General features: G+C 39.9%; 1 protein-coding gene across 1 annotated transcript; it reads left to right on the plus strand.

The window, feature by feature from the left end:
* The first annotated feature begins 7,301 nt into the window (after nucleotides 1–7,301).
* Nucleotides 7,302–14,734, plus strand: TRHR (thyrotropin releasing hormone receptor). The gene is made up of 3 exons (XM_062514905.1): nucleotides 7,302–8,096; nucleotides 13,524–13,926; nucleotides 14,712–14,734. The coding sequence occupies exons 1-3, from the start codon at nucleotides 7,302–7,304 to the stop codon at nucleotides 14,732–14,734; spliced, it is 1,221 nt and encodes a 406-aa protein (XP_062370889.1).
* The last annotated feature ends 829 nt before the right edge of the window (nucleotides 14,735–15,563 follow it).

A 15,563-nucleotide genomic window follows, 5' to 3' on the forward strand; every position in this document is an offset into this window, starting at 1 on the left:
AAAAATCAAGGGAGCAATTGTCACAGCAGCAAGAAAAAGTAGCTGAAGTGCAGAAATGCATCTTTTGGGTAAATTCTCTGGTGTCTAACAAGGTACAAATTCTGGTCCAAGTATATATTTTATGATTTGTGTAATGTTTTTTCCCTGCATTTGTTTTCTGTTCCCCTTACTCCAAACTTACTCCATTCCAGATGTATCTGTAATCTTTTGTCCTTTATGTACTTACTTGTAATATTTGCCAGCCTTTATGTATTTGAGAGTGATAACTGTCTGTCAAATGTATCAGAAGTTCATTAAAGCCTCTGAGAATGACTGAGGTTTAACAAAGGAACAGAAGAGTCACAAGCCTCGCTCCTTTCTCATACCAGGACGAAAATCAGCAGGTTAAGTTCTAATTTGGAACAGGCTCAAGAGAAGGCATTCCTGCATCTTTTGCAATGGACTCATCCTAATTTTAACAACCACTTTCTGGCTCTACTCTAGTGCATTTCCAATTCTGTTTGTTCTACTTTTAAATATAAATGAGTAAGTGATTTTGTGATTCACTGTTTGCATTAAAGAGCAATCATGCCCAGAAAGATTAATTGAAGTAAAATAAAAACAGCTGTTTTCAAAACTTTTATGAAGCTCAGAAGTTATGACCAAATAGATTTACATTTTCAGCTGTGGAACATGATTCTTTTCTGAATTACTAAAAATTATTCAACATTTTGAAATGACAATATGCAACTGCTGATTTTTCTTTTTCTTCCCAACAAAAGTACTTTACTAGAATTTAAAAAAATATGGATGTCGTTTCAGTCATCCTGGTTGTATTTGTTTCTGCACAAAACATTCTTAGAGATCACTTTACTCAGCTGTAGCAGTAGTTCTGTGCCCTTCCAGCAATGCTCACATCTGCCGATAGAAGTGGTGTGTGCAAGACATCAGGGTATAAAACAATTTTTCACTGCCTTTGCATAGTGGGTCACACAACATGAGGCCAAGGATGTACAAGAGCATATTGTATTTTTATGTTTTTACTAACAGCTTTCAGTCTGCTCCATGTTGTATTCAAACAACCAGCCACCCCAACCAACCATCTCAGACTGACAGAAACATTTCCTAAGGCTTTTTGCCATGTTCCAGCAAAGACACTGCTGGCATCACAACTCCCAACCTCCACTTGGGGGTCTCACATCTTCTATCATGGTTACAGGGATCAACAGTGAATAGCGGAGCACACCTGGTTAGTCAAACGCCAGATGCTTGCAAACATTTTGGTATCATTCAGTTTTCATTGCTGGTTAGGAAGAAATTACCAACCTGTACATCAGTTAGGGATCTGGACCCAGAAGGCTCACACTGATCTGATGTTCTCCCTCCATACCTGGGGAGCTGTTGGACTGTGCTTGGTCTGGAATCATCCTGCTAATGCATGAGTTAGGAGTTGCTGTCCCTGACATTATCTTTCTATTACTTTTTTCCTAAGATTTTGTTGAGTTATTAATTCATAAAAAAAAAAGTGCTTAGCTGCCAATAGGTTTGCAATACCAAGTAAGTCAATCTCCTTGCCAGCTCCCAGATTATCATGCTGAACCCACTGAGAATCTCATTACAGATATGACAAATTGTCGATGATCAAGGTACTCAGGTAAGACGAGTAATTTTTACAGCTAGGAAGAATTTGCATTAAACATTATCAAAAATATAGTATCCCAATGAGTGAATTAATATCCTTGTGTTGTATTTCTTCTGGGCATAAAAAGTTGGTATTGGGCTGAGTTATGACAACTCTTTCTACTAAAAATTTAAATTAATATCCTGAAATTCTGTCTGATCATGCATTACTTTATCCCCTAGAATAATAGACAAGCAACTATATTCTTTATGAAATATCTCTACTCAGGGTCATGGTAGAATTAGTATTTATTTTCCTGTCTTGAGACTCTCTAGAGACACAAACAGATGACAGAAAGTTGGTTTTACATAGGAACTAGGAAGTTCTGTCCTTGAAGTAAAACTATGGGATTTGTGAGATCTAAAACTCATAACCACCAAAGACAAGAGCTCTGTTTTGATCTTTTAGGCAGTTACATTTTTCATTTGTTTCAAATATTGGATCTCTTGTATAGGCAATTGGTGTTAATGCCTACAGCATAGAATCTGAACCTTAAAGAATGAGATTCCAGCATAATTTTAAAATAATTTTATTTTTATTATGAATTTGGAATTATAGTCTAAATTTTTTCCATAAATCACAGAAGACTTTCCATGGTGGTTTTTTTTTTTTTTTTAAAGAGGGGCAACAGTTTTAACCCAAAGTACATATATTAAATAAATCTTTATTAATAGTTAATAGTTATTAATAGTTATGTTTAAAGGATTAAAAGATATTATATAAGCTAGAAGAATGCCCAGCTTCTGCTGATACATTTTGGATGAAAGTTGGGTTTCACACCAGCTTCACATCAACCTTATTCATACTGATGATTGCATGGCTTGGGGTCAGATGAGCAGCTTCTACAGAACTGGGTACTCACTTGCTCCTGCCAAAGTGAACCACTCTGTGGTTTTCCCTATTGAACTACACCTCCTCTTTCTTCAGACCATCCTTCAGTGATAATTACAGCTTAGCTGACAGTCCCTTAAGAAGTGAAGGGAATGCAAATAATTAAGCAATAAAAAAATCATAAACACAGCCTTCCTTGCCCATTTTTAAGTTTTGTTTTGGGTGATCATTTTTACTTATTCAGGCAAATTTCCTGCTCTTTCATAATGCTTTTTTACACTTTATCCCTACCCAAGCTGATAGAAATTAGAGAAAAAAAAGAGCAGCCCTCTTGAAGTTCTTCCAGCCTCCTTTGCCACATGATCCCAGATCTGTCTCAACAAACCATAGTATCCAGTGACTTTGCTAACAGGCAAGAGATAAACCAAATTTCCCATGTGAGCCAGCTGATTGCTTAAATCCATTTTTCATACTTTGTGTAACAACTGTGTTTTCAGAACAAGTAAGTTAAAGATTCCTTAGCACTTGCCTTGAGCCAATACCAGTCTAAGATGAAGACTAAAAGAAAAGAAATATGATACAGAACCCCTCACCTTTGAAACACAATTTAGACTCTCATGAAGATTAAAAGCCCTTAAATCAAATAGCACTTTTTGTTAGACATGGTTATGATCCCCACCTCATCATAAGTCCTAAACCTCTTAGGCATGTCTGGAAAACCCACCTGGGTTTGCAGCAGTAGTTCAGTGTTCTCCATTGACAGACAACAAAAAATAAGTTAGAAAGAAGGATCGCTGCCTTGGGTAATGAGATTTATCTCACAGAAGATATGTTTGGTTCCCTCACAATCTTTACTTACAAAAGGCTATTCCAGGTGCAGGTTTCTCCCACAAACCAAACACTTATCCACAGTTTCACTACATCAGCACAGAAACACACAGCTATGAGGCACAGCAGGGGTAGCACAATAAATTTTGGTTGACCACAGTTACTACAGTATTTAACCATGTCAAGTGTAAATCTCCCAAACACATTTGGAGCTGATGATGCCAGTAGCTAGTTACAAACTTGAAAAGCCAGCCTCTGGATGGCATTAAAGCAATTACTAGTAATAGCTTCTGTTCTCAAAAAATGCAGCCTTGGAAATATTTGTTCAGCAGTAAGTGCTCTGTGCTCCATCAGAGGTGGACACAGAGTAAATAACCCAACTTAGCTGTGATTTTTTAATGAACCCTGAGTACAGGAGGTAATAGACTATGAAATTGCCCTTTTTTTTGGAATTGTTTATCAAAACATAAAAGGGCCACTGGGGAAGTGATCTGAGTTAGAAAAACAGAATTAAAAATAATTTATAATTAGTGGAGTAAGCTGTTTCTAATGATTCACTGTTCCACTTCAGTGTGCACTTAACATTATCAGACAGTTTGTTATGGGTTAGTTGTGACTCAAGTGACCAGAGACACATCTTAATTGAGACAAATGGGAAAACAATTTGGACAAGGATACTGTTGGCTAAGTGTACCTAGAACAGGTGGTGTCAACATGCCTTCCCCTCTCTCTCCTACCCCAACAGCTGTACTAACAGAAATGCATTGGCAAACGTGAGCACATTTCTGGGGCTTGTTTCACTGCTTCTTGTCGCTGACTTGCAAACTTTGTCTGTCCTCACTTCTGCAGGCAACATCAACTGATGCTGGACCAGCAAGTACCAACAACAGGTACCAACAGGTATAAAATGGAGTAACAGATATGCAGTAAAAGTTTCCCAGCAATCTGGTCCATCTGCTGTCAAAATTTTCCTGGCACAGCTGCTGAGCCTGCATGTATTCATGCTGAATTGCTTTTGAAACTAGCCAGCGAATTTTGAGAATTGCATTAACACAGTGTCAGCTGGGAGGAAAGATTGGTCTTTTACTGATTCCCAGATTCAGCATCTGATCTCTGACTGATAATCATGTTGAAAGGATAATTTGAATGTATCAGGTAAAGTGCATATGATGTTTCAGTGAAATCCATAGCACCAGATGCTCTAAATACATAGAATATGTATTTCCAGTCTTGAAATTCCTTCTGCAATTAGTGCAAGTTTTACAGAAACATTGTAGGTTGTAGAAGTATTTTATTAAAAGAAAAGAGAAATGTTTCCTTATGTTAATCCTGACAGTATGCTAATGTTTCAGTATGTTAGTACTAATGGTATTTTCATAAAATGCTTTGATAAAATACTTAAAATTTTTGTTTTGATAAAATCCTCTGAATGCCTGTTGTAGATTTACTTCCTTATAGTCATACAGCAATAACTCCATACCTTTTTCACTACCAGAATGCAACACTTGATAAAACATCATAAAAAGTGACCAAGACAATACAGTCTATCCTATCTTTGACCAGACCAGTAGCAGATGCAGAAGAATGAGGTAAGCATTATATTATATCAGATAATACATGTCTTGTACATCTTCCAGAGCTCAAATATTTCAAAGTCCTGGTCTTTTAAATATTCCGCAGATTCTCTGCATGCCATGTCCTCAGCCATTGGTTCCTGTACTGCAAACACACACATGCTCTCAGATGTGCTAATTCTCAGGCCGAATCAGAGCATACACTTTGCCTACATAAGCTTTCAGGATTCACAGGAACATGAGCAGCAACACTTCATGGTGCAATGGTGTGACAGAAAGGCATCAATCACCTCCTAAAGAGAAATCACTCTATGGAGGTGCCAAAAATTCTTAATTCAGCTGAGGTCCCTGAGGACTGAGGAGTTTATCCACAAATGCACTCAGTTTCCTGGTTTGGATCTTTGATTTGATGCCCTGCTGGGTTTGATGCCTGTGGGTCCGTGCTCAGTGCTGACACTGACTCTGTGATCTCTCAGTCCTGGGCTCCCTCCTGGTGCATTTTATGATATGAGCTTGAACATCTGGGGCTACCCCCACTATTGTCACACAGCTTTAAAAGCATGAGTTCCTAAGGGGAAATCTGTGCATTTTGAAGGACAAAATGTTGTGGAGTGCAAAGGGACTGGAAGGGATGTTTCTTATGATACCTGAGCATTACACTAGTTCTGACCTTCTTCTTTCAGCTGTGTCCAAAATAACAGGATCTGCAGATGGTATGGAGCACAAGATTATATGTTTCTGCTGATACACTGTTGGTCAAGTAATCAGCAACCTGAATTTTTCCACAGGCCACTGCAAGACTACTAGCAAAACAATCTAGTTCTTTTCACCACTCTTTCCTAATCTATTAAACAGGAAAAATTATATTTGCTTTACTTCGTTAGGTAATTTTAGATCTACAGATAAAAAGTATGTGATCAGGAATGTGAAAAGACAAATGGAAAAAAATGACCGGAAAACTTAACTGAGTGGCTTCAAATCTCTGAAATGGTTTGAATCTGATTTTCAGCTCTGATTCAGGTGATAGACTCAGTTTTTCACCACCTGTCATTTAATTCTACTTAAAATCCCATGTGCCAGTGCTAAACACTACAGACTATTTTGAAATCCACGATGCCTTTCTTCAGTTGCACAACACTTTATTTTGTTGAACCCTTCCTGAGCAAAGAGCAAAAACTATTGCCCTAAATGCAGAAAAATAAGGGATTTAAAGACAAATTCGCCCTTCAAACTTTTAACACAATAATGTAAGGAGAAGCGGTGGGCTGAGGGACTGTGATTGGGAGTTAACAAGGGCACTTCCACGGAGCCTCTCAGAAGGGTTTGCTATTGTTTCTGTCACTAAGGCGTTTAGATAGCAAGTGAGACAGGAAAGTGCTCTCTCCACGTGCAGCTGGGCTACTGAATTGGCAGGGTTTCATCTGCACTGTTATTCATCTGCACTGTTAAACAGTTATTTTCACCAGTCTTTGGTTTTACACAGCCTGACTGACTGCCGAGGTGTTTTTTCAGCCAGAGGAGAACGCACATTGAGGAAAAGAGTGGTAGATTAGTGACACTGCCGTGTGTTGTGTGCATGCGTGTGACTGGTCTCGTTAAGAAGCAATTTGTGTTGCGATCATTTTATTGCTGTTCTGCTGCAATTCAGAAAATATTTGAAAGGACTCAGGAGTGATGACAGCTGTAGCGATAGAGGTTTTGAACAGGATTTTCTATTAAATAAAAAAGCCCCCTACTTTCTTCCCCTGCTATTTTCAAAAGCTGGGATGCATTTGTTTCTGTAAAGCCCTGAAGGGACTGTTAGAGCTCCTCGCAAAGCAGAGGCAGGGGTAAATCGCCCTTTCTTTCACAACGGCATGGCGGCAGACAGAATTTTAAAAATCAGGGCAGTTTTGTTGCCAGTCAGCTGTCCTTTTTTTGCCGGTGTGGATCAACGCGATCGATGCCGTCACGCTATCTGTTCGAGAGCAGGGGGAGAGCAGGGTGAAGCAGGAGAACCCCTCGCACCCTGCGGTTTCAGCCGCCGCTGCTGTCCCCACCCTCGGAGCCCGCGGGGCTGGAGCGGCTCGGCCCGGGCGGTGCTCGCAGCTGGCAGCCAGCCCCTCCTCCACAGGCCGGGACCTCAGCAGAGCCTCCTCAGCCCACCTGCGAGAAAACAGCCTTTTAGCCTGTGCAACTGAGTTGGAGTCCAGAGGGATTAACCCATGCGATAGTTGACTTTACGAAGGCTGAAAGCGCAGGTGCTTTAGGGGGAGTGGAGGACGGTGCAGGAATGGGACCGTGACTACCTGGAGAACGTGTTCTGGGGCTGCAGCTCTCCCAGAGTGGAGCACTCCGCTCCGCTGACCCTTCTGCAGGGGACCATGGAGAGCAGAGTGCTCGGCAGAAGCAGCAGTGGGCTGGTGGAGATGGAGAATGGCACAGGAGACGAGCAGAACCGGACTGGGCTGCCGCTATCGAGCCAGGAGGTCATTACAGCTGAATACCAAGTGGTAACAATCCTCTTAGTCCTCCTCATCTGCGGCCTGGGCATCGTGGGCAACACCATGGTGGTTTTGGTGGTCCTCAGAACCAAGCACATGAGAACTCCCACTAACTGCTATCTGGTGAGTCTGGCCGTGGCAGATCTCACGGTGCTTGTGGCTGCAGGACTACCCAACATCACAGAGAGCCTGTACAGATCCTGGGTGTATGGCTACGTCGGGTGTCTCTGCATCACTTATCTCCAGTACCTGGGAATCAACGCTTCTTCTTTTTCCATCGCTGCCTTCACCATTGAGAGGTACATAGCTATCTGCCACCCAATCAAAGCTCAATTTCTATGCACTTTTTCAAGAGCCAAAAAGATCATTATTTTTGTTTGGGCTTTCACCTCCATATACTGTATGCTCTGGTTTTTCTTGCTAGACCTTAATACAGTAGCCTACAAAGAGACTACGGTTGTGTCCTGTGGCTACAAGGTCTCCAGGAGCTATTACTCTCCTATCTACATGATGGACTTTGGCATATTTTATGTTGTGCCGATGGTATTGGCGACTGTCCTCTATGGCCTGATTGCTAGAATATTGTTCCTGAACCCCATCCCTTCAGACCCAAAAGAAAACTCTAAGACCTGGAGGAATTATGTGGCTCACCAAAGCAAGCCTGTGAATTCCAAGATGACTAACAGGAGTTTCAATAGCACTATTGCTTCTCGAAGGCAGGTAGGAACAACTATTTGAAATGGCTTTCTGAAACCTAAATCACTTGTTTTAAAGCTCACTTGTCTGAAGCTGTGGAAGGAGGTAAAATATATTCTTCCTTTTTGCTAAGTAGTCAAGTTTAAAATCAGTGATACACATATACATCAAAATACATATCTTTTCTTGCTTGTACATTATTACCTAATGCAAGCACTGAAAAAAGAGTATTTTGTTTCCTATATCAAAAAACAACTAGGAAGTGCCAATTAGGAATGAAACATTTTTAACTATAATTTCTTTAAATTACAGCTTGTTAGTAATCTTTTCAAATATACAAGATGACTCTTGACTTATTTTTGAGATTTAAAGGGAAGGAACTAGCCTGGGAGTTTGGGACACTTGAGGTTGAATCGGAAGTGTTTAATGTTGGTTTTCTTTGTTCATTAATTAGTAGAAGATAATCTCTTCGAGTTCTAAATATGACTTTATACTTGATTACATGTTCTTAGTATCACTTGAAAAACAAATTTTTACATTGAACACTGATGAATATGGACTGTTACATTATGAAACCAGAAAGTGAAGATTACAATATGATATCTTTTATGTCTTGTAAAGACAGCAAGACTTTCTCTAAAAGCCTAAGCAACCTGATTGCTTTAAGCAGCCTCATTATAAGTAAATCTAGAATTTGCATATAGTACAACACAGAATGCAAACCAAGGACAGTGTGGCATAATTAGTAATTTTTTTCTTTTTTTTTTTTTTGTATAATAGCAGTGTGCAAAAGATAAGCAGTGGTGTAAAATGAAAAAAAAAAAAGTGCATATTAAAAAAAAAATCTAGAATCTCAACAGTTGGTAAGACACAGAAGGGAACATTTCCTGCCATGCTGACAAGGACGTGTATAGCTGACAATACAGTCTGGCCTGACAGTGAGTCCAGCTGAAGTGTAAAAACTCTGTGTCTACTCAGATCTGTGTTTGCATTACAGGGACTGAATAGTGTACAATATCCAGCATGTGATCTGTAGAAAAAGTGACTGAAAATATGGTGTGCACTTCCTACATCTGTAGCAGTTCTCATATTTTTCCTAGAATATTTCTATAAAATTAAATACATGTACGTTTCTGTAGTGGGGTTGGCTCTAGCAGAGAATGGGAGAGAAAATAGGAAGTGCTCCTGTTTTTCATGATCCAAAACAAGGACAGGCAGACAAACTATCAGTTATTGTCATGGGCAGTGCAGACTTGACTTGGGGACAATTAATATTGCCAATTTATTGCCCACTGTTATAGCCACAAACTACACTCAGTCCCTGCCCTGCAGCAGCCAGCAGTGTGGGGCCAGTGCTGCAGTCAGGTTGCAGAGGATGTCTCCAGTCACTCCTTCCTTCTCACCTTTTTCCTGTTTCAGTGTGGGTCCTGCAGCCCACTGATCCCAGAGTAATTATTTTCTTTTCCATTCATAATATGAATACTGAATTACATATTTGCATGTAGGTTTCATACTGCCCCCAAAGGAATTCCTACTTTCCTCCAATATCAAGAGGACTGAGAAAAATAAATGCAGCCTTACATAGCAAACATATTGGTTCATACTTGAGATGGAATCCATCTGATTTAACAGTATGTGTGTCTCACAAAGTTAGTTGATTAGTCCAGCCAAATCATCGAGGTTATCATGGCTATCATGGTCAGTTATAATAGATAGATTGCCCCTTAGAGAAGGTCCTGTCTTAGAAAGTGTTGCAGCCTGTGATGACCTGCTCACCAGAGAAATCCCTCTGTTCTCTCACAGCACAGCAGCCGCAGATTCCAGCTTGCAGGGCAAGATAAGTTTTGCACAGCTTACATGAAATCCTCAATCTTATCACTTGGTTTCACTTGTGGTGTTAGTATATCAAGACATTAATCCTTCTATTTATTTAATCCTTCTCCTCCATTGCACAACTTATTTTTGATTATGAAATCATGTACTGATAGATACAATCTCTGTGTGTTGCAATGAACACGACCAGGCACAAGAAGAAAGTTGTTACTGTGTGGCTTTAAAACACCGGAGTGACTATTGCTTTTACCTATGAGTGTTAGAAAGATTAATACTCAAAGGAGAGGGAAGCAATACTAAACTGTTTGTACCAGGATAATAAAAGTGTTTAATAAAAACACTTCCTTAGAATTTTTGGAGCAGGAAGGAAAGGAGGATACTAGCTAAAATATAGAGACTCTGTTTAGTAAAATATATTTTAAATATTTTTAGAACATCATCACAAATAAAAAGATAAGGCTTGAAGAATGTTTATATGCAGCCAGGACTATATTCAATCTCAAGCACTTTGTTATCATTCAAACTACACTTGAAACTTGGACTAAGCTGAAGTTGCTCAAAGTCTTTTTACCATGTTTTCACTCTCCCTAAGAATAATTTGTACCCTGAGCATAGGACATACAGTGCACAAGAAAAGAGCAATCAGTGTCTGCTTGCCTTCACCCGAGCATTGAATTCAGGATGTACAGCTGCTGCTTTCATGTAGCTTCGGTGTATGTTTACAGGTTATAAAAAAATAAGTACTTTTAAAATTGTCCTCATAGCACTCCACTGATGTCAATTAGCCTCCTCCCAATATATGTTTAGTTCTGTTTCATATTAAGTGATTTGGAAAAGAATATGGCATTTTACTTAAACAAAGAGCACTGAACTTTCCTCTAAAAGATATGTTTTTGGTGGGCATAAGAATACAACTTTGGCCTCAGTCATGTATTTAGGTAACAGGTTCACCTACAAAGCAAAGCCCTGAGTAGTGCCCCACTGTGCAGTGGGGTGACAACCCATTCTGGGACAAAGTAAGCCTTGCCAGAGCACCTCCTTGGACCTGCTGCCATTGGCACAGAGGTCATGGTCTGAGGTAGCTGAGCACAAAGAACCACTCCAGAGCCATCTTAAGAAGATTTACCAATGAGAAAATAACTACCTGCACTCAGGGCCTCATCGCATGTCTCAGAGACAACCACAACTGGTCAGATGGATCAGGAAACTGAATTTGTGACAGGCAATAGAGATCTTGTGAGAGATGTGTTATTTTAGGCAGCTTTGAAAGGATATGTACTGCAGACCATTTATAGTGAATTCTCCTCCTTGCCCTGCACGGACTCAACCACCAAGAGATGCCACCGGAGAGATGCCACCCATGGGTTCTGCCTCTTCTCTTGCACTGAATGTAGACTCTGTGGAGGCATGTGAGTACACGAGTTGGTTCGTTGACCTGAGCAAAATGAAAGCCAGCTCTACAGAGTTCTTAGTTTTCAGCAGTAGAAGCTTATGGTGTTAGAAAGACAATGCACATCCAAATGCCAATATACAGAAATTCAGCTAATAATTTGCATGCTACATATATACATACAAACATACATATATTATATATATATATATATATTTGCAGTGTATGGGATACAGTCACTTGAGGAGTAACAGTCTGTTTTCATTGCTGTACGGCGTTAATTGTCTGACTCTGAATTACACCTTCCTTGACAGTAACAATTTACTTCTAGTCCAGATTCAAGCTGAGAGCTGCAACAGTGCAAATAATCCTCTGAGCAATTTTTCCTGAAAGAAATGTAAATTGCCAATGATAGGTGCCATAATGGACTGCTCTGCTGAGCTTTTGGTAGCAAAATACTCTGATGCCTGTGTAGACTGTTATGCACTGAATTGCCTGAGCTGATGGAATACATCTGTTGGTTTGGTTCTGTCCCATTGTTCACCCAGGCTCCACAACTGGTGGCTTTCTTCCTTTAAATGTGGATTATTTTCTACAGTGAATGATTGTTCTCCACTGAATGGATTTGCTGTTTGAAGGCACAGGCTGGAGCTGAACTGGAGGGGTGAGAGCCAGAATGGGTCAGTACTGGGTCAACTCTCTCCTTGCCACCATGTTCACAGGAATGGCCCTTTCAGAAGTGGAGATAAGGAGAGATCATCCTTTGAGTTACCTGGAACATTCACATTTGTATTTTGCTCTATAACAATAACTGTGCACAGAAAATTAGAAAAAAAAACAGCCTAGAAGTCATAATGAAATGTTATCAGTCAAATGACAAAAAAGGAGATAGTATTTGTCAGTCTTATTTTATACTTCTGCTGAACACAGATGTATAGAAATCAAAAGTAAAGGTGAGGGGAGGAGAACTATTAGATAAAATTCCAGCCTTTGAATATGTGTATTTAAAGACTGATAAATATTTAAAGATATATCTATTTGTGGAGTAACTTTGATTTTCATCACATTCTTTATTATAATGCCTATAACAAATCAAACAAATTGGCTTAAAAGTGTCTTTCTAGATAGGAGAAAATACATTCATTAGGTAATGTGATGGCAGGTTTCTATATAATGAGTTTATCTGGTCAGAAGACAGGAGAATTATATACTCACTCACAGCTTCAAACTAAAACCCACTTCTAAAACTATTGTGTTTGTGAGTGATCTTGGTGGAGTTATCTCCTCTTGAAACTATTATCAATCTACAATCAAAAGAAGCAGTTGTAGCTCATCAAAATGTGTTGCTAATAATTTCAATTTCATACAGTTAACCAAGTAATGTCCTGACTTCCATGAGGCTGTGCCACTGTATTGTCCCATGTCACATTTCTGTGTACTTTCTACTTGCTTTATTAGTATCTTTTAAACTTTCTTTAATGTAGAGACTATTGAATACTGTCTATACTAGAATTAAATTATTTACAAAGGAAAGGCTAGTTTTTAAGTGGGTTTAAATAATTTTTTAATATTTATTATTCACTTCATTTCAGCTACCCTGGGTATTCCCAGAGGTTGCTCTTTTCTTTTTTCAAAAGAAAATTACATAATAGGATAAAATTCTTATAACAATCAAGTTTTATTGATGATCATTTTTTCCTGGCTCTGTAAGCTTTATTTGACTTTTCAGATTAAACATCAAATAATGAAGGTCTAATTAATTATTGAGGATTTGAGGAATAGAAATTAATCTTATTGTTCTCCTTTTTTTTCCTTATATTTGGCTTTGGGAAATTGTTTTAGGCTGACTGTTAAACCCGATAACTGAAAAAAGGCTTCATGTTCAATTACTCTACAAGCTATACTAGTCTAAAGGAAGAGATCTAATGTGTTTGGAAAAAAAAATACTTTCTATCCTTTTTTCCCATTTGAATCAACACTGTCTTCCAGCATAAGAAGTGGAAATGTCTAAGGTCCACAACAGTGTAATCGGGAAAGACCATTTGAAACCAAGGTTTTTGTATTTCCTACTGTAGAAAACCTTTCTGAATCAAATATTAATCATAAATTCCTGCTGAAGGATCTGTCCAGAGGTTTGGTTTGGCCCTAGAGGTGTAAGAATGAATATGTTCATTCCAAGGGTGGTTGTGACCTCTGTCCCTCTTGTGTCTCCCTCTGTGTTCCCTCAGGTTACCAAGATGCTGGCCGTGGTTGTGATCCTGTTTGCATTCCTGTGGATGCCCTACCGCACCCTGGTTGTGGTCAATTCCTTTCTCTCCAGACCCTTCCAAGAAAACTGGTTCCTGCTATTTTGCAGAATCTGTATTTATTTAAATAGTGCTATCAATCCTGTAATTTATAATCTCATGTCCCAGAAATTCAGAGCAGCCTTCAGGAAACTGTGCAACTACCAGCAGAAAGAGGAGAAGAAACCTGCCAGTTACAGCATGGCCCTGAATTATAACGTCATCAAGGATTCTGATCATTTCAGCACCGAGCTAGAAGATATTACCAATACCTACCTATCCTCTGCAAAACTGTCCATTGGTGATACGTGTTTGTTATCCAAGGTAACAGTTAATACGTTTCAATGTCTGCTGTGGAGTCCTCCAGAGGCAGAGCATGGGCATGGGGCTGTGCTGGGGCAGCTTTCAGCCAGGGCAGGACCACAGAGGGCTGGGAGAGGCTGACAGTGACAGGACATGCACCAAGCAGGGAATGGCAGGGAGGGAGGGACAGCTGCCTGGCTCTGGAAGGTTGTGCTTTCAAAGTGCCTTGTGCCAAGCAGGATGGCACTTGGAGGATCTGAAACATGGGGAAGGATGGGGAGAAACAATCACATTAATCCTTCTCTTCTGAGGAATAGTGGGCTCTAATGGAGCATCAGAAAGGGGTTCTCAGGCATGGTGCCTCATATACGCATCTGGCAGGAGGGTGATGTTGGTGTCTGAGCTCAGTGATTCCTCTGGGCATGCTCTGGCTGCCTGCAGGGAGAGCAGTGGGGCATTTTCTTCCCTTGCCCCATGACTCCAGCTGGGGCTCAACTAGCCTGGTGCCACCACACAGCTGGTGCTGAGGAGAGGCTGCCCCACACACCTGCACTCTCATTCTGACACTGCTGAAAGCCCCCTGCATTCCTGTGCTACCTGCAAGCATACCTGTGTGTAGCACATCTCTTTAACCCAGTTCTCATGATGATGAACATTACTGTTTACATGATGCTCTTTTACACAACACTACCTAAATGCTGCTTGTGAACCCATATATTTTAGATCTTAAAAATATAAATGATCTATAGAGAGGCTTAATTTTCATTTGGTTTTGCAGATGATAGGAGGGTGTAAAAATATTTTTTCTCTGCTTCTTCTCATTTTCAGGCCTGAGGCCCACCTTGTTCTGAGTATGCAGCCATATAAGACGTTTGGATTCTCTGTTCTCACCAATTTTATGAATTGTGAGGACCTTTCTGCACACAGAATTTCAGAAGCTACCATAATTCTTTACATAACTGCCTCTGCTCTGCAAGAAAATGCAGCATCTTGGGGAGTGAAAAGAGTGTATTATTGAGGCTAACTGAATGAAGTAGTTAACACAACCTCACTCTAGGCAGGTGAGTTGGCTTCAGTAGAATACCTAAATCCTTCTTCCCATTAACTGAAGAGTGATCTGTGGTCTCAGAATGAGCAAGGCTTGCCAGGACATGTCCATGGACACAGAGTGGGGCAGTGGATGATACTCCCTCTGAAGGTGAGGGGTGAGGAGAGCAGCTGCTCTAATGTGTGACTGCACTGGACAGTACCCAGGGGACCTTCCAACAGCAGCCAAAAATTCCTGCTACTAGCAGTAATTACCTGTCAGTGCATCCCACTTCCAGGCAAATCTCATTGCAGCCATCAAAGCACACTTCAATAAACAAGTATCTGATGGCAAAGAGCACTAAATCTTTCTTTTCTTTGGTTTATTTTTTATCTTGAGGACCATGAAATAGGGAAGACCATTCAATGAATTTGCAGCAGGGAGAAAGCAAATTAAAAAGTCAGTAAGAATACTTTAAGTAATTTAAAATATCTTTTTATTTTTCAGCAATCAGTTTTATAGATGTACCGCTTTAAATGTAAGTCTCAGCTATTACTGAATCCTGTTGGAACTTGACAGATATTGAAGAGTATGCAACAGGCTTTTACCAGCTCCTTTTATCTTGGTTCAATATCAATTGTGTTTAAGAGGAC

This window comes from Cinclus cinclus, chromosome 1 (assembly GCF_963662255.1).
Source record: "Cinclus cinclus chromosome 1, bCinCin1.1, whole genome shotgun sequence".
Taxonomy (NCBI): domain Eukaryota; kingdom Metazoa; phylum Chordata; class Aves; order Passeriformes; family Cinclidae; genus Cinclus; species Cinclus cinclus.